Source organism: Anabrus simplex, chromosome 9 (genome assembly GCF_040414725.1).
Source record: "Anabrus simplex isolate iqAnaSimp1 chromosome 9, ASM4041472v1, whole genome shotgun sequence".
Lineage (NCBI taxonomy): Eukaryota > Metazoa > Arthropoda > Insecta > Orthoptera > Tettigoniidae > Anabrus > Anabrus simplex.
The window spans coordinates 80,238,056-80,260,288 of NC_090273.1; the positions used below are offsets into that span (position 1 = coordinate 80,238,056).

Sequence of the window (22,233 nt, forward strand, 5' to 3'; positions counted from 1 at the left end):
CTTGCTGGCTGACTGACCGACGCTTCCTCTTACCATCTGACATGGAAGTACCCGAATGAATTGTTTGACATCAACAATGCTGCAGTCTGTGTAGCCAACAGTATAAATAAAGATGTCTAACTTGTTAAACTTGACTGGTGGTGGTGATAATAATTGTTTTAAGAAAAAGTGCAACTGGAATACAAAAAAATTAATATTTGTATATCCAGAATTTTATGCTTAAAAATTATTTGTCCTCATTATCCAGGTCAAATACATCCTGCTATAATACGTGATAGTAGACGGTACTACCTGCGGCTGTCTGGCCGAGGTTTGGGCGGCCGTTACCAATCCTGACAAACTGGGGGAGAACCTATGTTATGGGCAGAGGAGTTTACCCCTAGGGGGCTTGTTGAAGCCTTTGTGTAGGAAATTACACATAAATTCAATAGGAAGCTGCTGCCTTGCAGATGTGGCAGGGGACTGCTAAAGGCTAAGGGAGATAACCCTGACATAAAATCTTCTGTAACGTTAGGCCTAGCAAGTCACTTGGAGAGGAGTTGCAATCGCTTTCAAAACAAATATGAGCTGCAGATCGAAGAACTCGAGGTGCGTATGATGGCTTACAGCCTGAAGCTTCACCAGGTACGAAACCTAAATCAAGACCCAGTTGCTAGATTGGAACCTTGAATATTCTAACACTGACAAATAAAACAAGAAATAGTTGATATGATGGAAAGGAGTAAAATTTTTATCATGGGGATGAGTGAAACCATATGGAAGGCAACAGAAATAATACATCTCCATCTAGACTATAAACTATACTGATCTGGAAATAACTTGGAGTCAAGAAATGGAGTGGGCTTTATACTTCATAAAGATATTGATGTTTGTAGCCAGTTGTCAGTGATAGAATAATTAAAGTGTCAGTGAATTGGAATAGAAACAAATATCATATAATCCAGGTCTATGCTTCACAATCAGGACGTTCAAATGAAGAAAAAGAAGCATTCCTGTCCAACTTGGAAGAACATATGGAGAACATATGGATTGTGAAAATTTGGTAGTAAAGGGAGATTTTAATGCTCATACGGACTGGACTATGAATCCTCCCTGGGTCCTCGTGGAATGGGGAATAGGAGGGCAGAAGGCAAACATCTTCTAGGTCTTTGTATGAGGAGCAATAAGGTCGTAATTAACACTTGGTTCAAGAAAAGGGTCACGCATAAGATCACAAGATATAGTTGGGACGATCAGTATGGAACTGTGATTGATTATATACTCGCCAACGAAGAAGATTGGAAGATTTTGAATGATGTCGAAGTAATTCCTAGTGAAGAATTTGATAGAGACCACAGGTTGTCGGTTGCAGATATCACAAAGAGAAGACCTCCTAAAGTCTACAACAAAAGAACACCAAAAATAAAATCTTGGAGGTTTTCTGAACCAAGGGTGAAGGTAATGTTTCGAGAAAATGTTTGGAAAATGTTACCAAAAGAAGATCTGAGATCTGCAAATGAGGAATGGGATAACCTGAGGACAGTATTGGTGAAGACAGCTGAGAGAGTATGTGAAAGGCAGAGCCAAATAAAAAAATCCAAAGAAACAGCATGATGGAACGAGGATGTAAAAGCTGCTGTCAAAGCTAGAAATGGCGCAAGAAGAGCTTTGCACCATGCCAGAGTGTGAGAAAATCCAAGTGAAATTGAGGATGAACTCTCACTTTACAGAGAAAAAAATTACAGGTAAAAAGAATGGTTGACATTGAGAAACGTAAATGCAAAGAAAATCTTGCCAATAGAATAGGGCAAGACAAACACAAGAAGCTCCTGTATAGCATTGTTAAAAACAAAAGAAATGATAATAGTACTATCAACGCAGTAGAGCTTCCAAACGGAGAGGTAACTGAAAATGAAATATTACAGGAGTTCAGTATATTTCAATCACTTACTGAACTGTCCGACTCGTACTGGCCTTCGGTTCAGAGGGTCCCGGGTTCGATTCCGAGCCGGGTCGGGGATCTTAACCTTAATTGGTTAATTCCTACGGCACGGGGGTTGGGTTTATGTGTTGTCTTCATCATCATTCTATCCTCATCATGACGCGCAGGTCGGCTACGGGAGTCAAATAGAAAGACCTGCACCTTGGCGAGCCAAACCCATCTTGGGATATCCTGGCACTAAAAGCCATACGACATTTCATTCACTTACTGAACTATAATACAACTGACGACATATAAGATGACCCTCTAAACCCTATAAATTATAATGTAGAAAGTTTGCCCTGGCTGGAAGTAGAAACAGCAATATGTAAAATGAAAAACCACAAGTCTGCAGGATTGGATTATTTCATTGTGGACATGATCAAAGCACCTGGAGAACGTGCAATACAGTGGTTGTACAGAGTACTAAATAAAATGTTGGAAGACAATGAAATCCCCAGTGACTGGAGGCAAGGGTGATTATTCCACTATTTAGGAAAGGTGACCGAAAGAAGTGTAACAACTGTAGAGGCGTAACCCTTCTATATCATGGGATAAAAATATATAAGACCATCCTGGAGAGAAAAATCAGAAAATTTGTTGAACCTAAACTTGAAGAACATGGATTTAGAGCAAACAGATCGACGCTAGACCTCATTTTTCCGACAAGAATGCTCTTTGAAAAATACTGGGATAAGAATAGAATGGTTATAGTTGTATTCTTGGATATTGAGAAGGCATATGATCATGTACCACTGTCCCCGTTTCTACCATTAAGGTAATTTGCCCCAGACTAGTCAGCCGATCCCAGGCGTGCTCAGTCCAAACTATGATAAAATAATGCCCTAAAATACATACACCCTGGATCATGATGGGGAACATATAACTAAATACGGACACGGTGAGGTCAATTAAAACTACAAATAAAGCAAGGCGAAGCATGACGCCAGTTTTGGAGGAAAATCTGTTTATTAAAATAAACAAGATAAATATTTTAAAAATAGCAAAAGATCAAATAATCCAGATTTTACATGACTCAGATTGTTGGGTTTTTTTTCTTTTTTTTTTTTTTTTTTTCCAGCTTGATAAAGTCTATCTTGAGAATCAGAATATATTACAGATGTACAGTGTATGCCGACACACATACTTAACATATCAAATAAATTTTTTAAGTTTTTTCATTAATTTTAACACATGGGCTTGCATGCTCGCACCACGCTACTGGCTTTATTTTTGTTAACACTTTTAACTATAGATGAGTACGTTCCCCATTTCTGCACACTTAACATTGCAGTGGGGTCCCTAACCTTGAGAAAAGACGTGATATAATGTGCAAAGGGGGAGGGGGGTACAAAACTAACCTAACTGTACAATATATATATAAAACACGCTGAGTGGTAAAACATCCTAAGCACAAAATATATACATCTTGAGTCGTGAGCAATCTCCTGAACACAACATACAGTGTGGATTGGAACCACACAATAATCGAAAAATCAAATAAATGGCAAAATATATACATTCAAAGAAACAAACATGAAGTCATATTTTCCAGGGTCACAAGAAAAGCATGCGGCATTCACACAACTCACATCCACTTAAAGCCTCTATTAAATTAAAAGGAAACATAATTGCACGTTAAGCAACACTTCCTATTCAACACAGGTTCCTGAAAAATAATTACATGACACAAAATCAATTACAATATAACGCACAAATCAACTTGGATTCCTGAAATGAAATTACGTGAAACAAATTCATTAAAAAAATGACAGAGTAGGCTTTATCTTTCAACACCTAATTCAACGTTGTATTCTGGAAAAGATTACAATACAAAATATTCGTCAGCGCGGTTATATCATAAAGGAAAATCCAAAACAAACGTCGCGATATAAAACTCTCGTCAACTGCAACAACCATAGAGAAATGGCAGAAACAATAAAATCATGAAGTACAGGCCGCTCAAATAAAACTCTCCTCGGTAGACAAACATATCACCCTCGCCAACACACGGCGGAATGACTCAAAGTGGAAATCCACGTCTCCCAAAATAAAGCAGCAATACCAAAACCACAGGTTCCAACACTTTACACACGCTGCTCAAGTCTACCCGAGGCAAGTCACATAAACAAGAAAATGCAGGCCCTTTCAGATGAGGAACGTGTCCTCTTACTCAAAATCACACAAATAACATCTCATGTCCTAAAGTTGCATAAAACTGAAGAAATATGAAGGACGTCGTCTAACATTCGCTCGTATGAAAGAAACAAAACTGCGCTGGTCACAAATCAAAGCACTCGCGCTCAAAGTAAACATGAATAATAAAGTGGCCAACTCTGTAATAAATATGATAAACTGAAACTAAGAAATTGCCACACTACATTCGATCATGTCTGAACATCGGAAAGTTACTGAAATATCTCAATCCTACATCGCAAGAAACTTGTATTGATGATGATAATAATAATAATAATAATAATAATAATAATAGTATTAAATTAATAATAATAATAATAATAATAAATTTTACAGAAATTTTTTTCTAATATTCGGAACTCAAAATAGGAAACAGCGTTCGTGGAACTCTTGAATCAATTACTAATTTACAACCTAGATATACAAAATAGTTGTGACTATAATGCTAACAACTTCGTGGATCCACACTCCACCGTCTTACACACTCTTATTCACACATCATGCAATAATCCCAGAAAACATGACGGCATGTTTCCGTAACACTTTGAGCTCCCATTAATACTTTAATCTAGTCCTTCCTGACTTTAATTTGAATCCTTATTTACATTTACAGTTAAGCCCCGAGACGTACACTGTGTCTCAAACATCAAAGCAAAACAAATCATAAAATATATATAAGGCTAAAATGAAAAGACTGACTCGTAAAAGAAATGACGCTAACCACTCAGCTAAATAAATCAGAATAAAATGTAAGAAAGCAAGCTGCGACCTCGTGCAAACGGTCAACATTTACGTTACAATTGTATGTGTATGTTGGGTAATCAGCCCGAAGGCTGGTTTGATCCTCTGCAGCTTCGCCAACAGCTGTCATAAATAGCCTAGGCGTCAGTGAAGAGGCGTACTAGGGAAACGAGGAGTGAGGTAGTTTCCCGTTGCTTTCCTCACCGAGCCAGCAGTTGCTCTTACATATCAGTCTGCCAAGCCCACTGAAATGTATGCACCAACTGACCCTATGAGCGATATTTTCACACCATTCATAACAGGGACTGGCTGCATAAGGAATGGTATTACTAGCTTCACTCATACCTCAGTCACTTTCATATCGTCAAAGCCAAGGATGAGACTGTGACAGGTCAATGAAAGTAACAAATTTGATATAGCCCATACCAGAAGACATAGTGCACTGTAAACACTACATCTCGCCAGCAAAGGCATACGTTACAATTATATTTACATTAACAAGCTTCCTATCATTTACTTTAAATAGGACGTAGTCCTTCCAAACAAAGCTACATCTACAGAAATTAAATATCAAACTAACCTATCCCCTTTTGCAACATTAAACATGTTCACACTCACACTCACATATCGATGATGATGCTGCCTTCAGAAAAGACTTGGATCAGTCCTTTTGTCTCCATCGAGGGGTAGAAAGGTGATGTCGTATTTTCCATTGCTGCTTCTGGATGTCGTCTAAAACATCCTCTCGTTCACGATGTAGAAACTAGGTCAAGATCAACCTGCTGGTTACAAGAATACTACAGCCGGGGGTAATTTCCACTGACCGTGAAAACAGTTCCCATTCAGTCGCGTAACCACTTCTTACCTACTCCCATAACTAGGTCAAATATTTCCCATTTATAAAAGGCTGGACTGGAAATTGTAAAGTTTATGCCCTCGGAAAACTATTTACACAGGCAGGCTACTATGCATTTTGAAATGATAAAATGGAACTGTTTTCTCCCTTTGGTAATCTTAAGTTAAATGCCATTCTCCCAGTATTAGAAAACTTGAATAGATTAAATGCAGACTGGGCGTCTTCCAGCAAAATTTTACAAGTCCCTACACGATCACTTGCGTAAATAAAAACTTCTTTTTACGATGTTACGTGCACAGAATCTCGCCGCATAATAGAGTAACTAACTGACGCGGTCATCGTTTTTATTAACTCGTCCCCAAAGACGCCGTTGTATCCTCAATTGGGGCCATCTCTTCCCTAGACTAATGCCTAGCCATATCGACGGTGGCTCTATCGTTTCATTGGCTCAACACATTGCGTACCTGACGCTTACTTCAGACATCTCTCATAGGCGACCCTAGCCTCTCGCCGGGCATCCGAAATGTTGTCCATTGGAATTCTATTGTTTCCCTGTTCGGCTTTGTGTACGTCATGTCGAAATTCCACCTTCCAAACTTAGCTGGCGAGCAAACAAACCCGAGCTCCAAGCTCCCTGCAGAAATTGCAACATGTGCTGCTGAATATAATGTTTCCTGCCAGTTACTAGTATTAATAAAATGAAATATTCTCTGTATATTTGAATAAAGGACTGACTTATTAAATGAGCACTTCAATAAGGGCTCACCACGTAAGCACATATGGGAATGTCTGAGACGTAAAAAAGTGCCAGATGAAATTGTAGCTAGAGTAAAACAACTATGATAAAGATGCTGATTCCCATAGAGAACCTGAAATATTTGTTCGAATGAGTAAATTTATAATACCAATATAGTTGGTTTGTTATTGGACATTATAAATTTTCCAGCTAACTCATTCCTGGTTGCCAGCGTTTTGCCCCATTGTGCTAAGTTGGGCTGGAAAACATATGGACTGGAAGCAGCAACAATGACTAGATCTGCACAAAGTAGCCTACAGTCCACTGAAATGAAGTTCCTTCAGTCATGTCTCCATTAGACAAGGAGAGACAAAATAAGGAATGAAAGTATTCAGCAACAACTTGGATTGGATGGGAGCCTGTTGGAAACCTTAGAATTAAGCAGATTATGATGGTATGGACATATGAGAAAGATGACTCCAGTTAGGACACCAAGAGCATACTATGGAAGGAATGTTGTTGGTAAGAGGCCCAGAGGGAGGCCTCGTGATAGTTGGGAAAAGCAAATTTTCAAAGACCTTGCCAAATGTGATGTAAATTTGGCAGCAAAAGGTAGAACATCAGCTGTGGATGGGCAGGGCGAACTGGAAGAGGCTCGTAAACACCTGGACCCGCCTTGCTGGAGCGGAAAATCGATGATGGTGGTGATAATGATGATCCAAAAATATCACAAGGTGAAATTTTATTCCAGTATAAAATCAATCACCTGCATGGCAACACGCATCCAGGGCTTTCGTTGTTATGTGTTTCTGGCACATAATTTTAGAATGAATGTAAAGTTGATCTTATTGCAGACGTACCAACCGCTAAGGATTTTCCATAATTTCTGCAGATTTCTCACATGTTCTACAGCAGTACGGAAGCGGTATTGATTGTTATGGATTTTAAGAATTTGATGGGTAAAATCTTCCCTATAGGTCTAACTCATTTTATGATGTCCAAATGTGAAGTTATGTACTGTAGCTTGCAAGAGGCAAATGTGTTCATTCCAAAAGCCAATGATCACCCATTCAACCCTAGTTTATATACTTATAAGAATCGCACAATATTTTCAATCTTCACAAACATAAAGATGTAACGCCATTAGCTGTTTGAAGGGAACAGCATCAATCCAGGAAAGCAGTATTGGGTACTTGTATACAAACTCTGTGACAATAAACAGTCCTGAACAAATAAAACAGTGAAATAAGCCGTGGTAATCCAATACAAGCAATAACATTTCGAACGTACATACCGTAAAGCAGGAGATGATAAAGTTCACCGGCTACCTCAAAGAAATTGTGCGCTCTAATTTTAATAGAAAATATACGTCAACATGCCACTGTAGGTAGCTGTATCGTAGATGAGGAGCGTAATTCAGAGCCTTATTTTTAAATTTTCCATATTCCCTACGAATATGGGAAACTAAAATTTTGTATGGTACTTCATGTAGGAGACTGCCTATTAAAAGTTAGTTTGTGAAAAAAAAAAAAAAGTTACAAGATGGTGACATTTGTTTACAATCTTTGACCATGAGTGCAGTATCTTTTCCAAACACATTCTCTGCATATGTGTTGCAATACCTGTCCTATTACTTCTGGTTTAGTAATGAGTTGCTTACCTTTGTTACAGTGTTGCAAAGTGATGCGGATGTCACCTAGTACAAGCCTATTTCTGTATTAAATAAAATACAAGATGTTTTAAGCCTAAATGCAATGAAGAGCCAAGTAACCATGGACATAAACAATTTGCGGCAAATCAACATACCAAAAGCAGTATACGGAAGAGTTTCCAATCGAAGGACCATCTAAACTTACACGGAACCACGTGTTTTGTGAAGCATGGAAGTGTGCTGTTTCAGTTAAACATGGAGGAGGCATTGACCGCTGACCCAATGTAAAATCTAAAAATCATGAAGTGTACGAGCACATCAAAGGGTGATGCAATGTTATTTCACATGTTTTTTGGTTGAACATAACCTTCCGTTATCTGCAGCAGACCATGCTAGACCATTATTCAAGGCCATGTTTCCCAACTTGGAAATTGTTAAAAGTGGCAGAACCAAGACAATCGCAAGAGTGAGAAGCACGTCTGAGGCAACAGTATCTGAAATAGACAACAGTCTTCAAAACGCATGACCAGCTTTGAAGGTTGCATATCTAGTAATGTTTCAAAACATTTGTAATTTTCGATATATCATACACCATGTAACTTCTGCCCTAATTGTCCTAAGTCTTTAGCAGTTATATACCACATATACTCGCGTATTAGATCCCCTTTTTTCCACTTTTACAGCCAAAAAATGTAATGGGGCCCCAATATGCGATAACCTCAAATTTTTTGCAGTGAACACAGGACTTCTAGGCTATAAGGACTATAAATTGTACATGTAAACATTCTACACTATTGTTTAACTAACTTATGAATGTATTCTGAGTTTTAATGGCTATTTTCTTTGGAAGGCAGTATTTCTAAATTTAAAAAGATAATAAATGGTTAACACACGACTTTTACGCATACATATAAAGTAAATATTGTCAGTTTTGGTTACTCTTTTAAGATGTCATTCGTTTCAAGTCATTAACTCCTCGGATGAGGTTGGCGTCAGGAAGGGCATCCGATCGTAAAAAGTTCCTACAAAGATTCGTCTCACTTCATACTCCACCCAGTAAAGAAAAGGGATAATAGTATCATATTATCGTATCATGCAATATTAATACAAAAGAACTTAATGGCCAGTCATTTGTCTCTGTCAGTTGACCAGTAGGCCTACTACACAGTAAATCTGATCACTGCTTTCATTTGAATTATCATCGTCTTTTGCCATCTACTTCCCTGCTACCGGCATGTCGTCATTCCAAATGACATCATCTTCACTTCCATCTCGTCAACCATGCACTGCCATCGAGAGCTTTCAAGATCCTGTATTTTGGTAACTTTCAAAAATAGTTTCTTTCAGACTATAGAGACCGAACGGTGAGAATCTATTCACAAATAAATGTAAAATCAGTTACATCATTATTATTATTATTATTATTATTATTATTATTATTATTATTATGTGCGTATGGACCCAATGGATCACGCAAAGCTCTAACGATTCTGTTTTCTGAGTTGCCAAACAGCTCTCATCCTTTCTCCGTGGATCCTTTTTCGTTCTTCTGTCCACTTTGCTCCAGTCTTCTTTTTCACTTCGTTCTCTGGTTGCACTTTCCATTCATTAATTTTTTTCCTATAAAGGTTTCTGTCCGCGGTGTCATTTGGGTTTATCTGGGCTTTTTCCAGATCCTTCTTCACTTCTAGTACCCATGGAATGTTTTTTAGATGTTCTATGTAAGTGAGAATCTTGTGTGTCAGTCTACTTGCCGGCAATCTGTGGACGTGCCCATAGAATTTCAGACGTCTTTTGCGGATGTCTGCTGCAATGTTGGAATGCTCTTCTGTCTCTTTGCGTGACCTCATTCTATATCCATCTTCTGTTTTTCGGGGGCCGAGAATTTTCCTCAGGATTCTTCTTTCTTCTTTTAAAATGTTTTCTAGGTCACCTTTCCCGTTCAGTGTAAGGGTCTCGCTGGCATATAAGACTTCGGGCTTTATTACTGTATTATAGTGTCTGATCTTTGCATGGCGGGACAAGCACTTTTTATTGTATATGTTGTGAACCCTACCGTAGGCTTTCCGAAATTTTTGTAGGCGAATTTTCTGGGCAGCCTTCTCGCCTCCCGTTGGTTCAAGTATTTCTCCCAAGTACTTGAAGTGTGGTACTCGGTTGATTTGCCCATGTGTCGTGTTCAAATTTTGGATGTCAAATTTTGAGCAGAAGAACTTAGTCTTTTCAAAGGAAATTTGTAGGCCAACCTTTCCAGCACATTCGCTAAGGGTTTCAATTTGTTTAACGGCTGTGAATACATCATCTGAAAGTATGGCCAGGTCATCTGCAAAAGCGAGGCATGATATCTCAATACCGTCTTTGGGTCGTCCTAGTCGTATGGGGCGCCAGTATCCCATATCTTTCAATACCTTTTCCCACTCGCGGATGACTTTGTCTAGGACGAGGTTGAAAAGAAGCGGAGATAAGCCGTCACCTTGTCGGACGCCAGTTTTAATCGGGAATGGTTCAGAGATCTCCCCCATGAATTTAACTTTGGAGATAGTGTCAGTGAGTGTTGCCTTGATGAGGTTGAGGGTCTTGGAATCAAGTCCCAGTTCCTCAAGAACAACGAAGAGAGACTGTCGATCAACCGAGTCGTACGCTTTCCTAAAGTCAACAAAAATGCAGATGACCGGTTTGTTCCTCAATGCTTTGTATTTAAGTGTTGTCTTCAAGTTGAATATTTGTTCTGCGCACGAGCGACCAGGGCGGAAGCCTGCTTGATATTCGCCAATACTTTGTTCAAGTTGTTCTTGCGTTCTCTTCAAAAGGCAAGCTGAAAGAATTTTGTAAGTCACTTGGAGAAGAGAAATGCCCCTGTAATTATTTACGTCAGTCTTATCTCCCTTTTTGTGTAATGGGTGGATGAGGGCGCACTTCCAGTCCTGAGGTAATTCTTCCGATTGCCAGATATCTGTAATGATTTGAGTGAGCTCCTTGAGGGAGTTAGGTCCAAGATTTTTCAGAAGTTCCGCAATGATGCCATCTTCTCCGGAGGTCCTATTGTTGTTAAGTTTGAGGATGTGGCCGCGGATTTCTTCCTCTGTCGGTGGTGGAGATTCTGGGAAAGTGTGCCTTGGGGGTTCTTGAGGGAATCTTGTGAGGGGCTCTGGACAGTTGAGGAGATCAGCGAAGTAAAGTGCTAATTCTTGACAATTATCCTGATTACTGAGTGAAAGTTTTCCATCTGATCTTTTGAAAGCCAGGTTTTGAGGAGCGTACCCACGGACTTGTCCTCCGAATTCCCTGTAGAAATCTCGTACATTGTAGTTACGAAAGTTGTCTTCAATCGAGTCCAGTTGTTGCTTCAGGTGTTTTCTCTTGACCTGCCTGATGATTTTGGCTACTCGTTTTCTAGTTTCATTGAAATATGTTTGGTTTTCTGGTGATTTCTTGCTGTTGTATTTCTGGAATGCTTCTTTTCGTTCCTTCAAGGCACGTTCACATTCAGAATTCCACCAAGGGTGTTTAGTATTCTTTTTCAGGGGAATTTGCTCTCGAGCTTTCTGGATGATTTTGTTGCGGAATTTCTCCCAGGTGCCTGCATGTTCTCTTTCCCACACTTCTTGCAGATTAGTATTTCCAATCTGTGTCGTATCAAACTTCGGTACTTGTGACCTCTTATGATGAATTTTCTTCGGGGTGAATTTTACCTTTATTCTCACTAGGTAGTGATCGGAATCGACGTTTGCTCCTCGGCGTACCTGTACATCGTGTACCTCTCTCTGCATGGGATGAGAGATGGCAATGTGATCGATTTGAAATTCACCGATCCCTGGAACGGGAGACCTCCAGGTCTTCTGTTTCCGTGGAGATTTTCTCAGAGAAGTTGACATGATTTTAAGATTGTTTTGTTGACACAGTTCAACGAGTCTCAACCCGTTTTTGTTAGTGAATTTGTGAGCAGGGAATTTGCCAACAGTTTTCTGGTTTTCTTTTTCTTTACCAATTTGTGCGTTAAAGTCGCCCAGCAAAATTTTTGTATCCTCTTTTGGAATCTTCGCCATGATTTTCTGAAGTTTAGCCCAGAATGCATCAGTTTTTTGCGGTTCTTTTTTATTGTCCGCGTTAGTGGGTGCATGTACATTCACTATTGTATATTTCTTGTTAGCACATTGGATTCGCATTGTCATAAGCCGGTTACTTATTGGAGTAACTTCTTTTATTGAGTCTACAATACTTTTATGTACCATGAAGGCCATTCCTAGTAAGGGAGTTCCCTTACCAACTCTCCGCTCCGTTTTACTCTTGAAGATACGGTAGTTTCCATAATCAGCTGTGTCCTCATCAGTGAATCTCGTTTCCTGCAGGGCAAGTATCTGAATTTTCTGTTGATCTAGTTCTGTTGCAAGATTGTGCAATTTACCAGGTTGGATTAAGGTATTTACATTGAACATGCCAATGTATGTGAAGGTTTTGGATGTTAGTTTGCCAGAGAACTCCGACTTTCTCTGTGTTCGTGATTGCCTGGGTTCCCCAGAATCCGAATACCCAGTAGCCGTCTCATGACGGGTGGATTGGTTACCACCTGGGGTAATGCTGATTTTACTCTCACGAATCATCATAGCTTGTAATCAAAGATTGATCCAGTGTTTCCACTGGGAAATTAGGACCAGGGATTGCTAGTTCCTGGAACATAACTATACAGCCGTACCTATTAGGTAAACAGACGCTGACCACTTCACCGCTCGATCCGAGTCAGACGCGAGGTGGATTTTATTTTTGGTTCTTCCGCCCTCTCAGCCATTGAGACATATGTCCTCTTCTGCCATCGAAGCCGTTGACCACAGTTCTAGTTTCCTCAGTTGATCCGCGAGTGCTTATTTGACTACATCTTATTCACACTTGTCCTGTATATCTACAGGAGACTTCCCCTATTAGCCATTGGGACGCGCCGTGTCGGGGTTGAGGACCCCATCCCAGTGTCTCACGCAGGGTTATGCTTAGTTCGTACTCAGTTCGGAACTAAACCCCCACGTGAGCTGACCAGGTAATAATGCACTATGCTGTCCATTACATATGCGTCACATTGCCAGGCTTAAAAATGGCTGACAATATAGTGGCCGGCAGTGTGGCCTTGGCAACGCTGATAGTAAAAGGAATATTGCATATCTTATTTGTGGTTTCTATGGAATTGATGACAAAGGAAACAAAATGAGTGCAGTTATATCAAAAATGTTCACTAGATATATGAAGTGACCTCTAGATCGTGTTATCTATGGAATAATTGTCGTATTTACCAAGATGGCGGACATTTACGGCATGAAATTCATATTAAATATTAACCAAAAACCCTGTTATATAACAACAAAATCACAAGATAACACTAACTCACTTGTAACACCACAAGTAGAACCACTATTATTCCTCGGAAGCCATAAAAGAAGTACAGTTCTTCTGTATAAGCCGACAAATGACGCAGCACCATTACACATGATCTTACCCACTGGGCACGGTATTATTATTATTATTTATTATTATTATTATTATCATCATCATTTGTTAGCTACGTAGGTGAGTAAAACAGTTGTTACAATTGGATTGTTTTTATTACATTTTAAACCTAATTCTCTACAAAAATTACCTATACATGCCCAAATTATGATACTTTGTTAATGATCTCGCCTGCTGTATATTAACACATGGGTGACGGGCCCCGAGAAATCTCGTAGTACACTCGCCAGCGGTAGGTGACGGGCCCCGAGAAATCTCAGTTTTATTCACAACATTGTTTTCGGTCTTCCTGTGGCATCTCTTGACCATATCTTGAACTATTTTGGACGTGCACATTGAGTAGAATAAATCGTAGATGTATATCTGCCACTTTTCTTTTACTCAGGCCTCTTCTATTATTTGATTTAGTTTTGAAACGTCGACTTTCTTTCTGCTGGTTCAGTCAATGAATACGGTGTTAGCTGATGACGATATTTTGGAAGAATTATATGCCGATGATCGTTCAAATGGAAATAGCCTAATGAATTAGCGGAACCTGAATGTGAGAATGACAGTGGAACTGATATTCAAGCCTCTACAGGCCGTAATTTACCTAGTGAACTTATTTATTCAAGTGATTCTGACGACGAGAACGATGTACACATTAATGATATATTAGGAATTGACGCTGAAGATGGCTTTGTAAAGGCAAATCCACTACTACTGGGGGCATTGGAGAGTACCCAAGATAAAATATTGACTGGTTTAATATTTATGTACATTTTTATAATCAAGTGCACCCTAGTATGCTTAGTAGAAAAATGTCCGGTCCACAGGGTATGTGACAAGCTCAAGCATCCGATTAGCAATGTGTTAATAACAACAACCGTGAAGATTTCTTAACTAAAGTGAACTGGTGGTGGTGCAGCTGTTTTTAAGCATGCCCCCAGTGGAGAAGAGCTGTACGTACCATTTTTACCGCATCTCAGCCTTCTTGCCATTCTTAAATCTCTGGCAGAACGGTACCAGGAATCGAACTCAGGCGCTCGAGAACGGTAACTAATTGTGCTAACCATTACGCCAGCGGACATTATTAACTACAAAACACAGACATATAGCCTGACTGATGCGTGTTTGCAATGTCCAAAACTATTCACCTATTTGTGCGACGTCATCAGAGCTGCTGTAGGCCTATGCTATGGAGGTAGACATTTCTTAACACAGATTACTGGATGACTTTGACGTGTGTTTTCATTGTGCAGGTCGTACGAGCGAAACTATTCACAAATTTGTGTGATGTCATCTGAGCTGCTGTAAGGCTTGTATCCGCTTCGAAGCGGAATCATCGTTGTTCTTTGATGAATTAAGTTTGCGGTTAGGGGTCTTGTAGGCAAGGTATAAATCTTTTCATTTTCTTTGTGTTGAAAATCCAGGTGGGGGGCTCTAATACATGAGTAATACAGTAATTATTTTTCAATGATACACAGATCGTGTCAGAATTTACCTTCAGAAGTCTATATGAAGCAAATTTACAATAGTCTCAGTACCCCACAATGTATTGGAGTTGTAATTTAGGCGGTCTTAAATATAATTTTATGTCAAGCAATTAATTGAAAGAAAATATTCTAGTAAATTCATGAATCAAGATAATATGTAGTGTATGAAAGTGTAAAAATAACTTATGTATTGAAACATACACCTTGTTACCTCACTACAGGTTACACAGACATATTAAAAACATAATAATAAACATAAACAACAGGTAGACCAACTTGACAGCTACGAAAGGCATTGAAACCCTACGAGGCCAATGGGAACATATCCGTTATGCGAAAGAAGAAGTACATGATAATCGCCCTCAGACTCCTAATTTAATAACTAACAAAAGGAACATAAATGTACAAAGCAAAATCCACATACAAAACAAACAAGAGACTAAATGAAAATAAAGAAATTGACTGTGCCTGTAAAAACCTGCTTCACACCAAGTGACTTACAAATTATAGAAAATGCAGAAATAAATTAACAAACTCAATTGCGCCTTCAGATACGCACGCGGTCTATATATGTCTTTACAATTACGACCTTTAATGAGGTCCAATCCCATTTTAACATTTAAGAAAAGAATGATGTAAAACTTTAATACAGAGAAAAGAAAAAGGGTAACTGAAAACTTAACACAGAGCCACAACTAAATTGTTCCTAAACTAAAAACACTTCTAGTTAGGATCGTAAAATTTAACTGGTTTATGTTAAGAGACGCAGTATTACCGGAGACAACCCGAAAGAAAAATACATTACATTAACATTACAGAATATCAAACCAAGAAAAGGGAATTGTCTCCAAGTACAAAATGTTGGTACTTAGCTGAAAAGCTAAGTCATATCGATGATTAAATGGCGAATGTGAATATCGAGGGTAAACTCCTACATGTTACAAATTTCATGTTTGGTCCGTATTGAAATGTTCCCAAAGTTTGGAAATTCAGTTGTATTGAATAGGTTGATCCTAATAAATTTTGGTAATATCTTAAACTGGTGAACTCCTACACGAAAGAAAAATTTACATTTACATTAAATTAAGTCGAAAACACAAGAAAGGATAGTGCTTACCCCGAGGCAGGTATCCCAAGACAGGACAGACGAAGAGCACATCCGACCTCTAGGCTGGTCCGAAGAACAAAACACTCAAACAAGCTTCGCTCCCACGAAGGAGCGAGAAGCTGGAAATGGTGCAACTCCCAAGGTAGCCAATCAGGGAATAGAATTTTACTCCCAACTTTCACATTCACCAAAACCCTCTTATTTTTACCAATTAGAATGCTCTTCGAGACCTTTCTTTTTACCTAACAAGAAATGACTGAAAATTTCTTTCTAAAAATGGCACGTGTTCATGCTGCCTCAAAGTCAGATGCATGATTTCAAATATTACTAATACTTTTGTACAATCAAAACATTTCAATATAAATGTACTTTAGAGATCTAATTATAAATAATTGTTTTCTTAACTGGTCCAAAATGACAAAAAAAAAAAAGAATTAATCAGATTTTCAAAACAATAGGTTGATTTATCAAAGCAATAAGTCCAATTCTCAAATGTCTAAATAGTTACATATTTTATACATAAATGTACAAAGCAAAATCTACTTACAAAACACAAGTAACCCAGGAAGTGGCACCCCTGTCTATGTGAGTCCCAGAGCACACTGACCCAGTGTGTAACATCTGGTATGGTTCCCAGCTCAGGGTTACTAGTGAAGACCTCAACAGCATCTACGGCGGAGAAGGTGGACTTCGGTATAGTGGAGATGGTGGAAGGGGCAAACCTGTAGCATCTGTACACCAGAGGAGAGGCTACGTATGGTGTCTGACTCCATGTTAAGCGTGGCCTCATTTTGAACCCACCGAGCTCGATAGCTGCAGTCGCTTAAGTGCGGCCAGTATCCAGTATTCGGGAGATAGTAGGTTCGAATCCCACTGTCGGCAGCCCTGAAAATGGTTTTCCGTGGTTTCCCATTTTCACACCAGGCAAATGCTGGGGCTGTACCTTAATTAAGGCCACGGCCACTTCCTTCCCACTCCTAGCCATTCCTTGTCCCATCGTCGCCATAAGACCTATCTGTGTCGGTGCGACGTAAAGCAACTAGCAAAAAAAAAAAAAAAATTGAACCTGGCAGTAGGTATAAAATACCTTTGGGTCTGGCGAGCCCATCATAACAATAGCCTATATGAATAAAGCAGATATGGTGCCTCGGAAAATGTTAGGGCGTCTGCTACCAAAGAAAGTGGAAAGGAACCATATTTGCCCCTACCCAGCTACAGCTGGATAAAGGGAAATGATGATGAATTCATTTCTTTTAGAAGAATAGATGAGTTTTTAAAAATACAATAAAGAGATTTTGATGAATTTCCCAGAGCCGTCCCAATTCCGGCCACATCTTCCACCTCCCAAACTCTAGCTACGCTCGAAAATAATACATTTTATTCTTTAAATTAACTGGAGGTTTGTCCACACGTCACTACCTCAAATTGTCCCATCTCAGATACTTCACCCAGTGATTTAAGAAAAAGCACAAACAATCAGATAAGTTGGTACAGACCTACATGTTAAGAAAACTTCAGGCCTGTGTACTTAAAATAGTATTCTACTTGACCTCAGTCGCTGGGTTGAGTCGATCATTCAGCAGCAGCAACAACAGCCTATTATGATTTTTTTTTCTCAGTCACCATGGGAGTTCAGAACGTGAAAATAACACTAAATACTTCATAAGAGCAATTATACCCTATTTAATTCTTAATGTAGTTCACTTTCTATGTGAAGTAGCGTCAAAAGTATGCAGACAAGCGGTTTGTTCGAGACAGTTTGAAGCTGTCCTTTTCAGGAAATCCAATTATTCAATTATTCATAAAAATATTCCTATTTTTTTTCTAATTTAGAGGTGGATTATAAAGCTTGATTTTAAATTATACTGTTGGTGTACTACTTAAGAATCTCTATATTTTAAACCCTTATCAGCGAGAAAGAGAGCACTTGTGGACAATTCTTATATACTAAAAAAGAACTTAACATGACTTGTGTCTCTCTCTACGCTCCTTTTTTCTTTTAAACAAAGATAAACTGTGAATTCTTCATATTCATTTTTCAGGATGCTTGGTGAATTCCTTTGTAGAAGACATAATAATTCGTATTGTGACACTTGAAGATATTCCTGCTCATGTAGCTACTCAGTTGGCTGATGTATTCAAAGTTGTGATTGATAGAGCTCCTCAAGTATTTCAGGTAAGAAAAATAATTCTCTAAAGAGAGTTATTGATGATTTTATTTCATAAAACTTGACAATTATTTTACCTTCCTGTTCAAGAAGAAATAACAGCTTTATAGATTATCAGATTATTTTTTTTATATAATACACGCACCACTGCATCAAAGTTTAACAAAAAATAAGCAAACTGCTCCGCTCCGCCATTCTTAGGACAGATTTGTGGATAGTATCAGAACATTTTTGCTCTTCTCTTGTGTCTTGCATTCAGCTTTGGCCACTTGTTGAATTATTATTGAGAAATGATGATATACAATTCTGTGTTCGCCCAAACTGTTCTTTAAAGTGCACTGACAGGAAAAAAAAAAAGGGGGGGTAAATTATGAAGTGAAGCACAATCAGAGAGATAATACTCCTGCTAGACAATACACCCAATCTCCTGTTGTCATGTTGTATGCAGCTAAGAAAGTGAAGGTTCTAGGAATTTTTCGTGCAGTATGGGAAGCTAGCATCCAACATTACAACATCCACAGGTCCGCATATATGACTAATACCCTTCATAGTTGTCTTAACGTGTCGATGCCATCAATATGTCAAGTAACCTTCACCCGGTGCGATATATTCCTGGAGGGATTTTCAACACAACCTGTTGTTATCCTGACTTCAATAAAAAGGAAACTCTTGGACATGTATTGGAGTACTGTCAGAAGGGAGATCTACTGTGTATTAAAAGACATCAAATCAAATCAATTTCTCTTTATTTGCAAATGAGGTGTTTACCTCGGTGGCAAATGGTACACTAAAATACATTATTGTCAAGCACTAAATATTAAATTAACAAAAGAAAATTTTCCTATAATACAATATTGTACAATTTATGCTAACAATTTTTCTATTAAACGCACAGCTCATCCTTAATAAATTTATATTGTTTACAAAATTCTACTTATAATATCTCCTGTACTACTTACAAATATAGTCAACTGATATACAGTATGTGGAATTACTTCAAATGATACTATACAACTGGTATAAGATTAAAATTTACATTGCATTTATTTACTTTTTTTTTTTTTTTTTGCCCATTCTGGAACCTAAGTAACATAACGACCTGCTACGTATTAACCAGAGCCCCTTTTGCCACCACTTTTCAGAGTTCCTGAAGGGCCTTCACAGCTACCGTAGCAGTCCCAGGGCCCTCAAAGAACCCACTGTGTTTCACCCCTACAGGCAGTCCCCTACTTTGGCTGTCCAAACTCCTTAGACCAGGGGATGGAATTAATTTATTCACACACATTTTTTATTTACAATAACCTGCACTGGTCGAATGCCCTCTAACATTTCATTTATTTTCTCTGTTGCTGTTTACTCTCTTCTTGAATATCTGTACAGATTTTGGAAAAGGATCAAACACTACCCCTGGTAAACTGTTCCACTCCTTCACACCCTTCCCAATGAATGAAAATTTACCCCCATTGCTTCTGCTAAAATTCCTTCTAATTTTATATTTGTGGTCAGTCCTGCCGATATAATTATTTTCCAACTGAAGCCTCTCACGGATATCTCCCCATACTGCTTCTCCTATACAGGCTCTATATAATCCTATAAGTCTAGTTTTCTCCCTTCTCTTACTTAAAGTTTCCCACCCTAGTTCCTTTAACATTTCTGATACACTACTCTTTCTCCTGAAATCCCCTATTACAAATCTTGCTGCTTTCCTCTGCACACTATCTATTTCTTTTATTAGGTATTCTTGGCGAGGATCCCAAACACTGTTTGCATATTCCAATAATGGACGAACCATACTTAAGTAACTTTTCTCTTTTAATTCTTTGTTGCATCCTTTAACACGTTACTGCCAGGACACATAGCAAGAAATGTCCCGGTGGCCAAAGCATTTTTTCTTCTATGCATGTAGTAAATAAGCAGTAAAGCAAAATTCGAAATGATATTTCACTTAAGTGTTCAATGTAAGTACGAAATACAATAAAAATTCTTAGCACCCCAAGGTACCGCCGTGGCCCCAAAGAAAAGTTCACTGCATGGTTTTGCCTAGACGGCCAGAGCGGTACAGTCTAGCGGTACTAGAAGCTTGCATTGCTTGATAGTACACATTGTAGATAACAGAGCGTGCCACGATTTGTTTACTAGCACTTAGGACTACAATCGCAGGGCACTCATTATTTTACAGTAGGGTGTGTGTGAAATACTTGCGAGATATTGCTAAGTTATTTTACCAGTGAACAGAGAGGTTAGTTATAAAAATGAAACCGTTTTCTTCTCGAACTCGGAAGATAATTATGCTAGCCCTTCAGCATGAGAATTCTGGAAAGTAGTGTCCATGTCAAACTGATCTACAGTATTACATTTTGCAACACAAAAATCTCTTCACCAAATTTGAAATATATTTATTTACTCTTTACTCCTTGACAAATGCTCAGTAGTAATGTAAAATGGTGCAAGGTGGCAGTGAATGTTGTCAATTTAGAAAATGCAAATACGCTCATGTTTACACTATATTTACTGCGATAAGTGTAGAAATTAGCTCAGATATGGGTGCAACAAATTGGAAGGAATCAGTGTGGCCTATTGATTAGGTAAACATAAGCTTGGGGTGAAAATGGGAAATCACAGAAAACCATCATCAGGTTTCCCGACAGTAGGATTCAAACTCGCAATCTTCAAAACCTTGAGCTTGCGATTTAGCTAACCCGGCACACCTAAGCGCATGGCTAAACTGATTGGACAAATACTCGCATATTGCCAATAAAAGGAGGTTGGATTAATTAAAAAATAAAGACTATATTTTGAAAACCAAGCACGCCAGAATTTGGTCCGCTGGCCCGCCAGAGAAATTCATATAGCAACACCTGTCAGCGGTACAATGTACCGCCGTGGCCTCATGAGACACTCACTCAGCGGTACAATGTACCGCTCTGGCGGCCAATGTGTTAAGTAGCCTCATTATGACATGTAACAATCTGTATGCTTTCCCAACAATGTCATCCACATGACTCTTCCAGTGCAAATTACTTTCAAATCTCACATCTAAGTATTTGCACTTGCCATCTTTTGGGATAACTACCTCATCCAAAGTATATTCAAATTCAGTTTTAAAACTCCTGCTTATAAATGTTGTAACAGTTGATTTGCCTCCCTCAGCCTTCATACTATTATCTTCAACCCATTGTTGGATACTCTCAAGGTCCCTTTGTAATTCTGAACAATCCTCAATGGTATTTATTTCCCTATAAACAATTGTCATCTGCATACAATCTTATTTTTGATGTTATATTATTCCCTAAATCATTTACGTATATTAAGAAAAGTAATGGACTGATTATACTACCCTGTGCAATTCCCTTCCGAACTTTCTCTTCCTGCGAAACATTATTTCCTACTTTGACTTTCTGAACCCTTGAATTTAAAAATATTTTTATCCAACGTGTAACCCTTACATCCAATCCTGTTCCCTCCAATTTCTTTAATATTCCATGTTCCACTCTATCAAAGGCTTTGGAAAGATCTGTTGTTGTTCGAGTCATCAGTCCATAGACTGGTTTGATGTAGCCCTCCATGCCAACCTATCCTGTGCTAACCTTTTCATTTCTACATACAGTAACTACTGCATCCTACATCTGCTCTAATCTGCTTGTCATATTCATACCTTGGTCTACCCCTACCGTTCTTACAACCTACACTTCCTTCAAAAACCAACTGCACAAGTCCTGGGTGTCTTAAGATGTGTCCTATCATTCTATCTCCTCTTCTTGTCAAATTTAGCCAAATCAATCTCCTCTCACCTATTTGATTCAATATCTCTTCATTCGTGATTCGATCTATCCATCTCACCTTCAGCAT

General features: G+C 38.7%; 1 protein-coding gene across 1 annotated transcript in view; it reads left to right on the forward strand.

The window, feature by feature from the left end:
* Zw10 (Zeste-white 10) overlaps nt 1–22,233 on the forward strand; it is a 196,409-nt gene that overhangs the window by 135,718 nt on the left and 38,458 nt on the right. Inside the window, exon 9 of the mRNA XM_067153573.2 lies at nt 18,259–18,392. Coding sequence (XP_067009674.1) covers nt 18,259–18,392 — 134 coding nt within the window. The remainder of the gene's footprint in view (nt 1–18,258; nt 18,393–22,233) is intronic.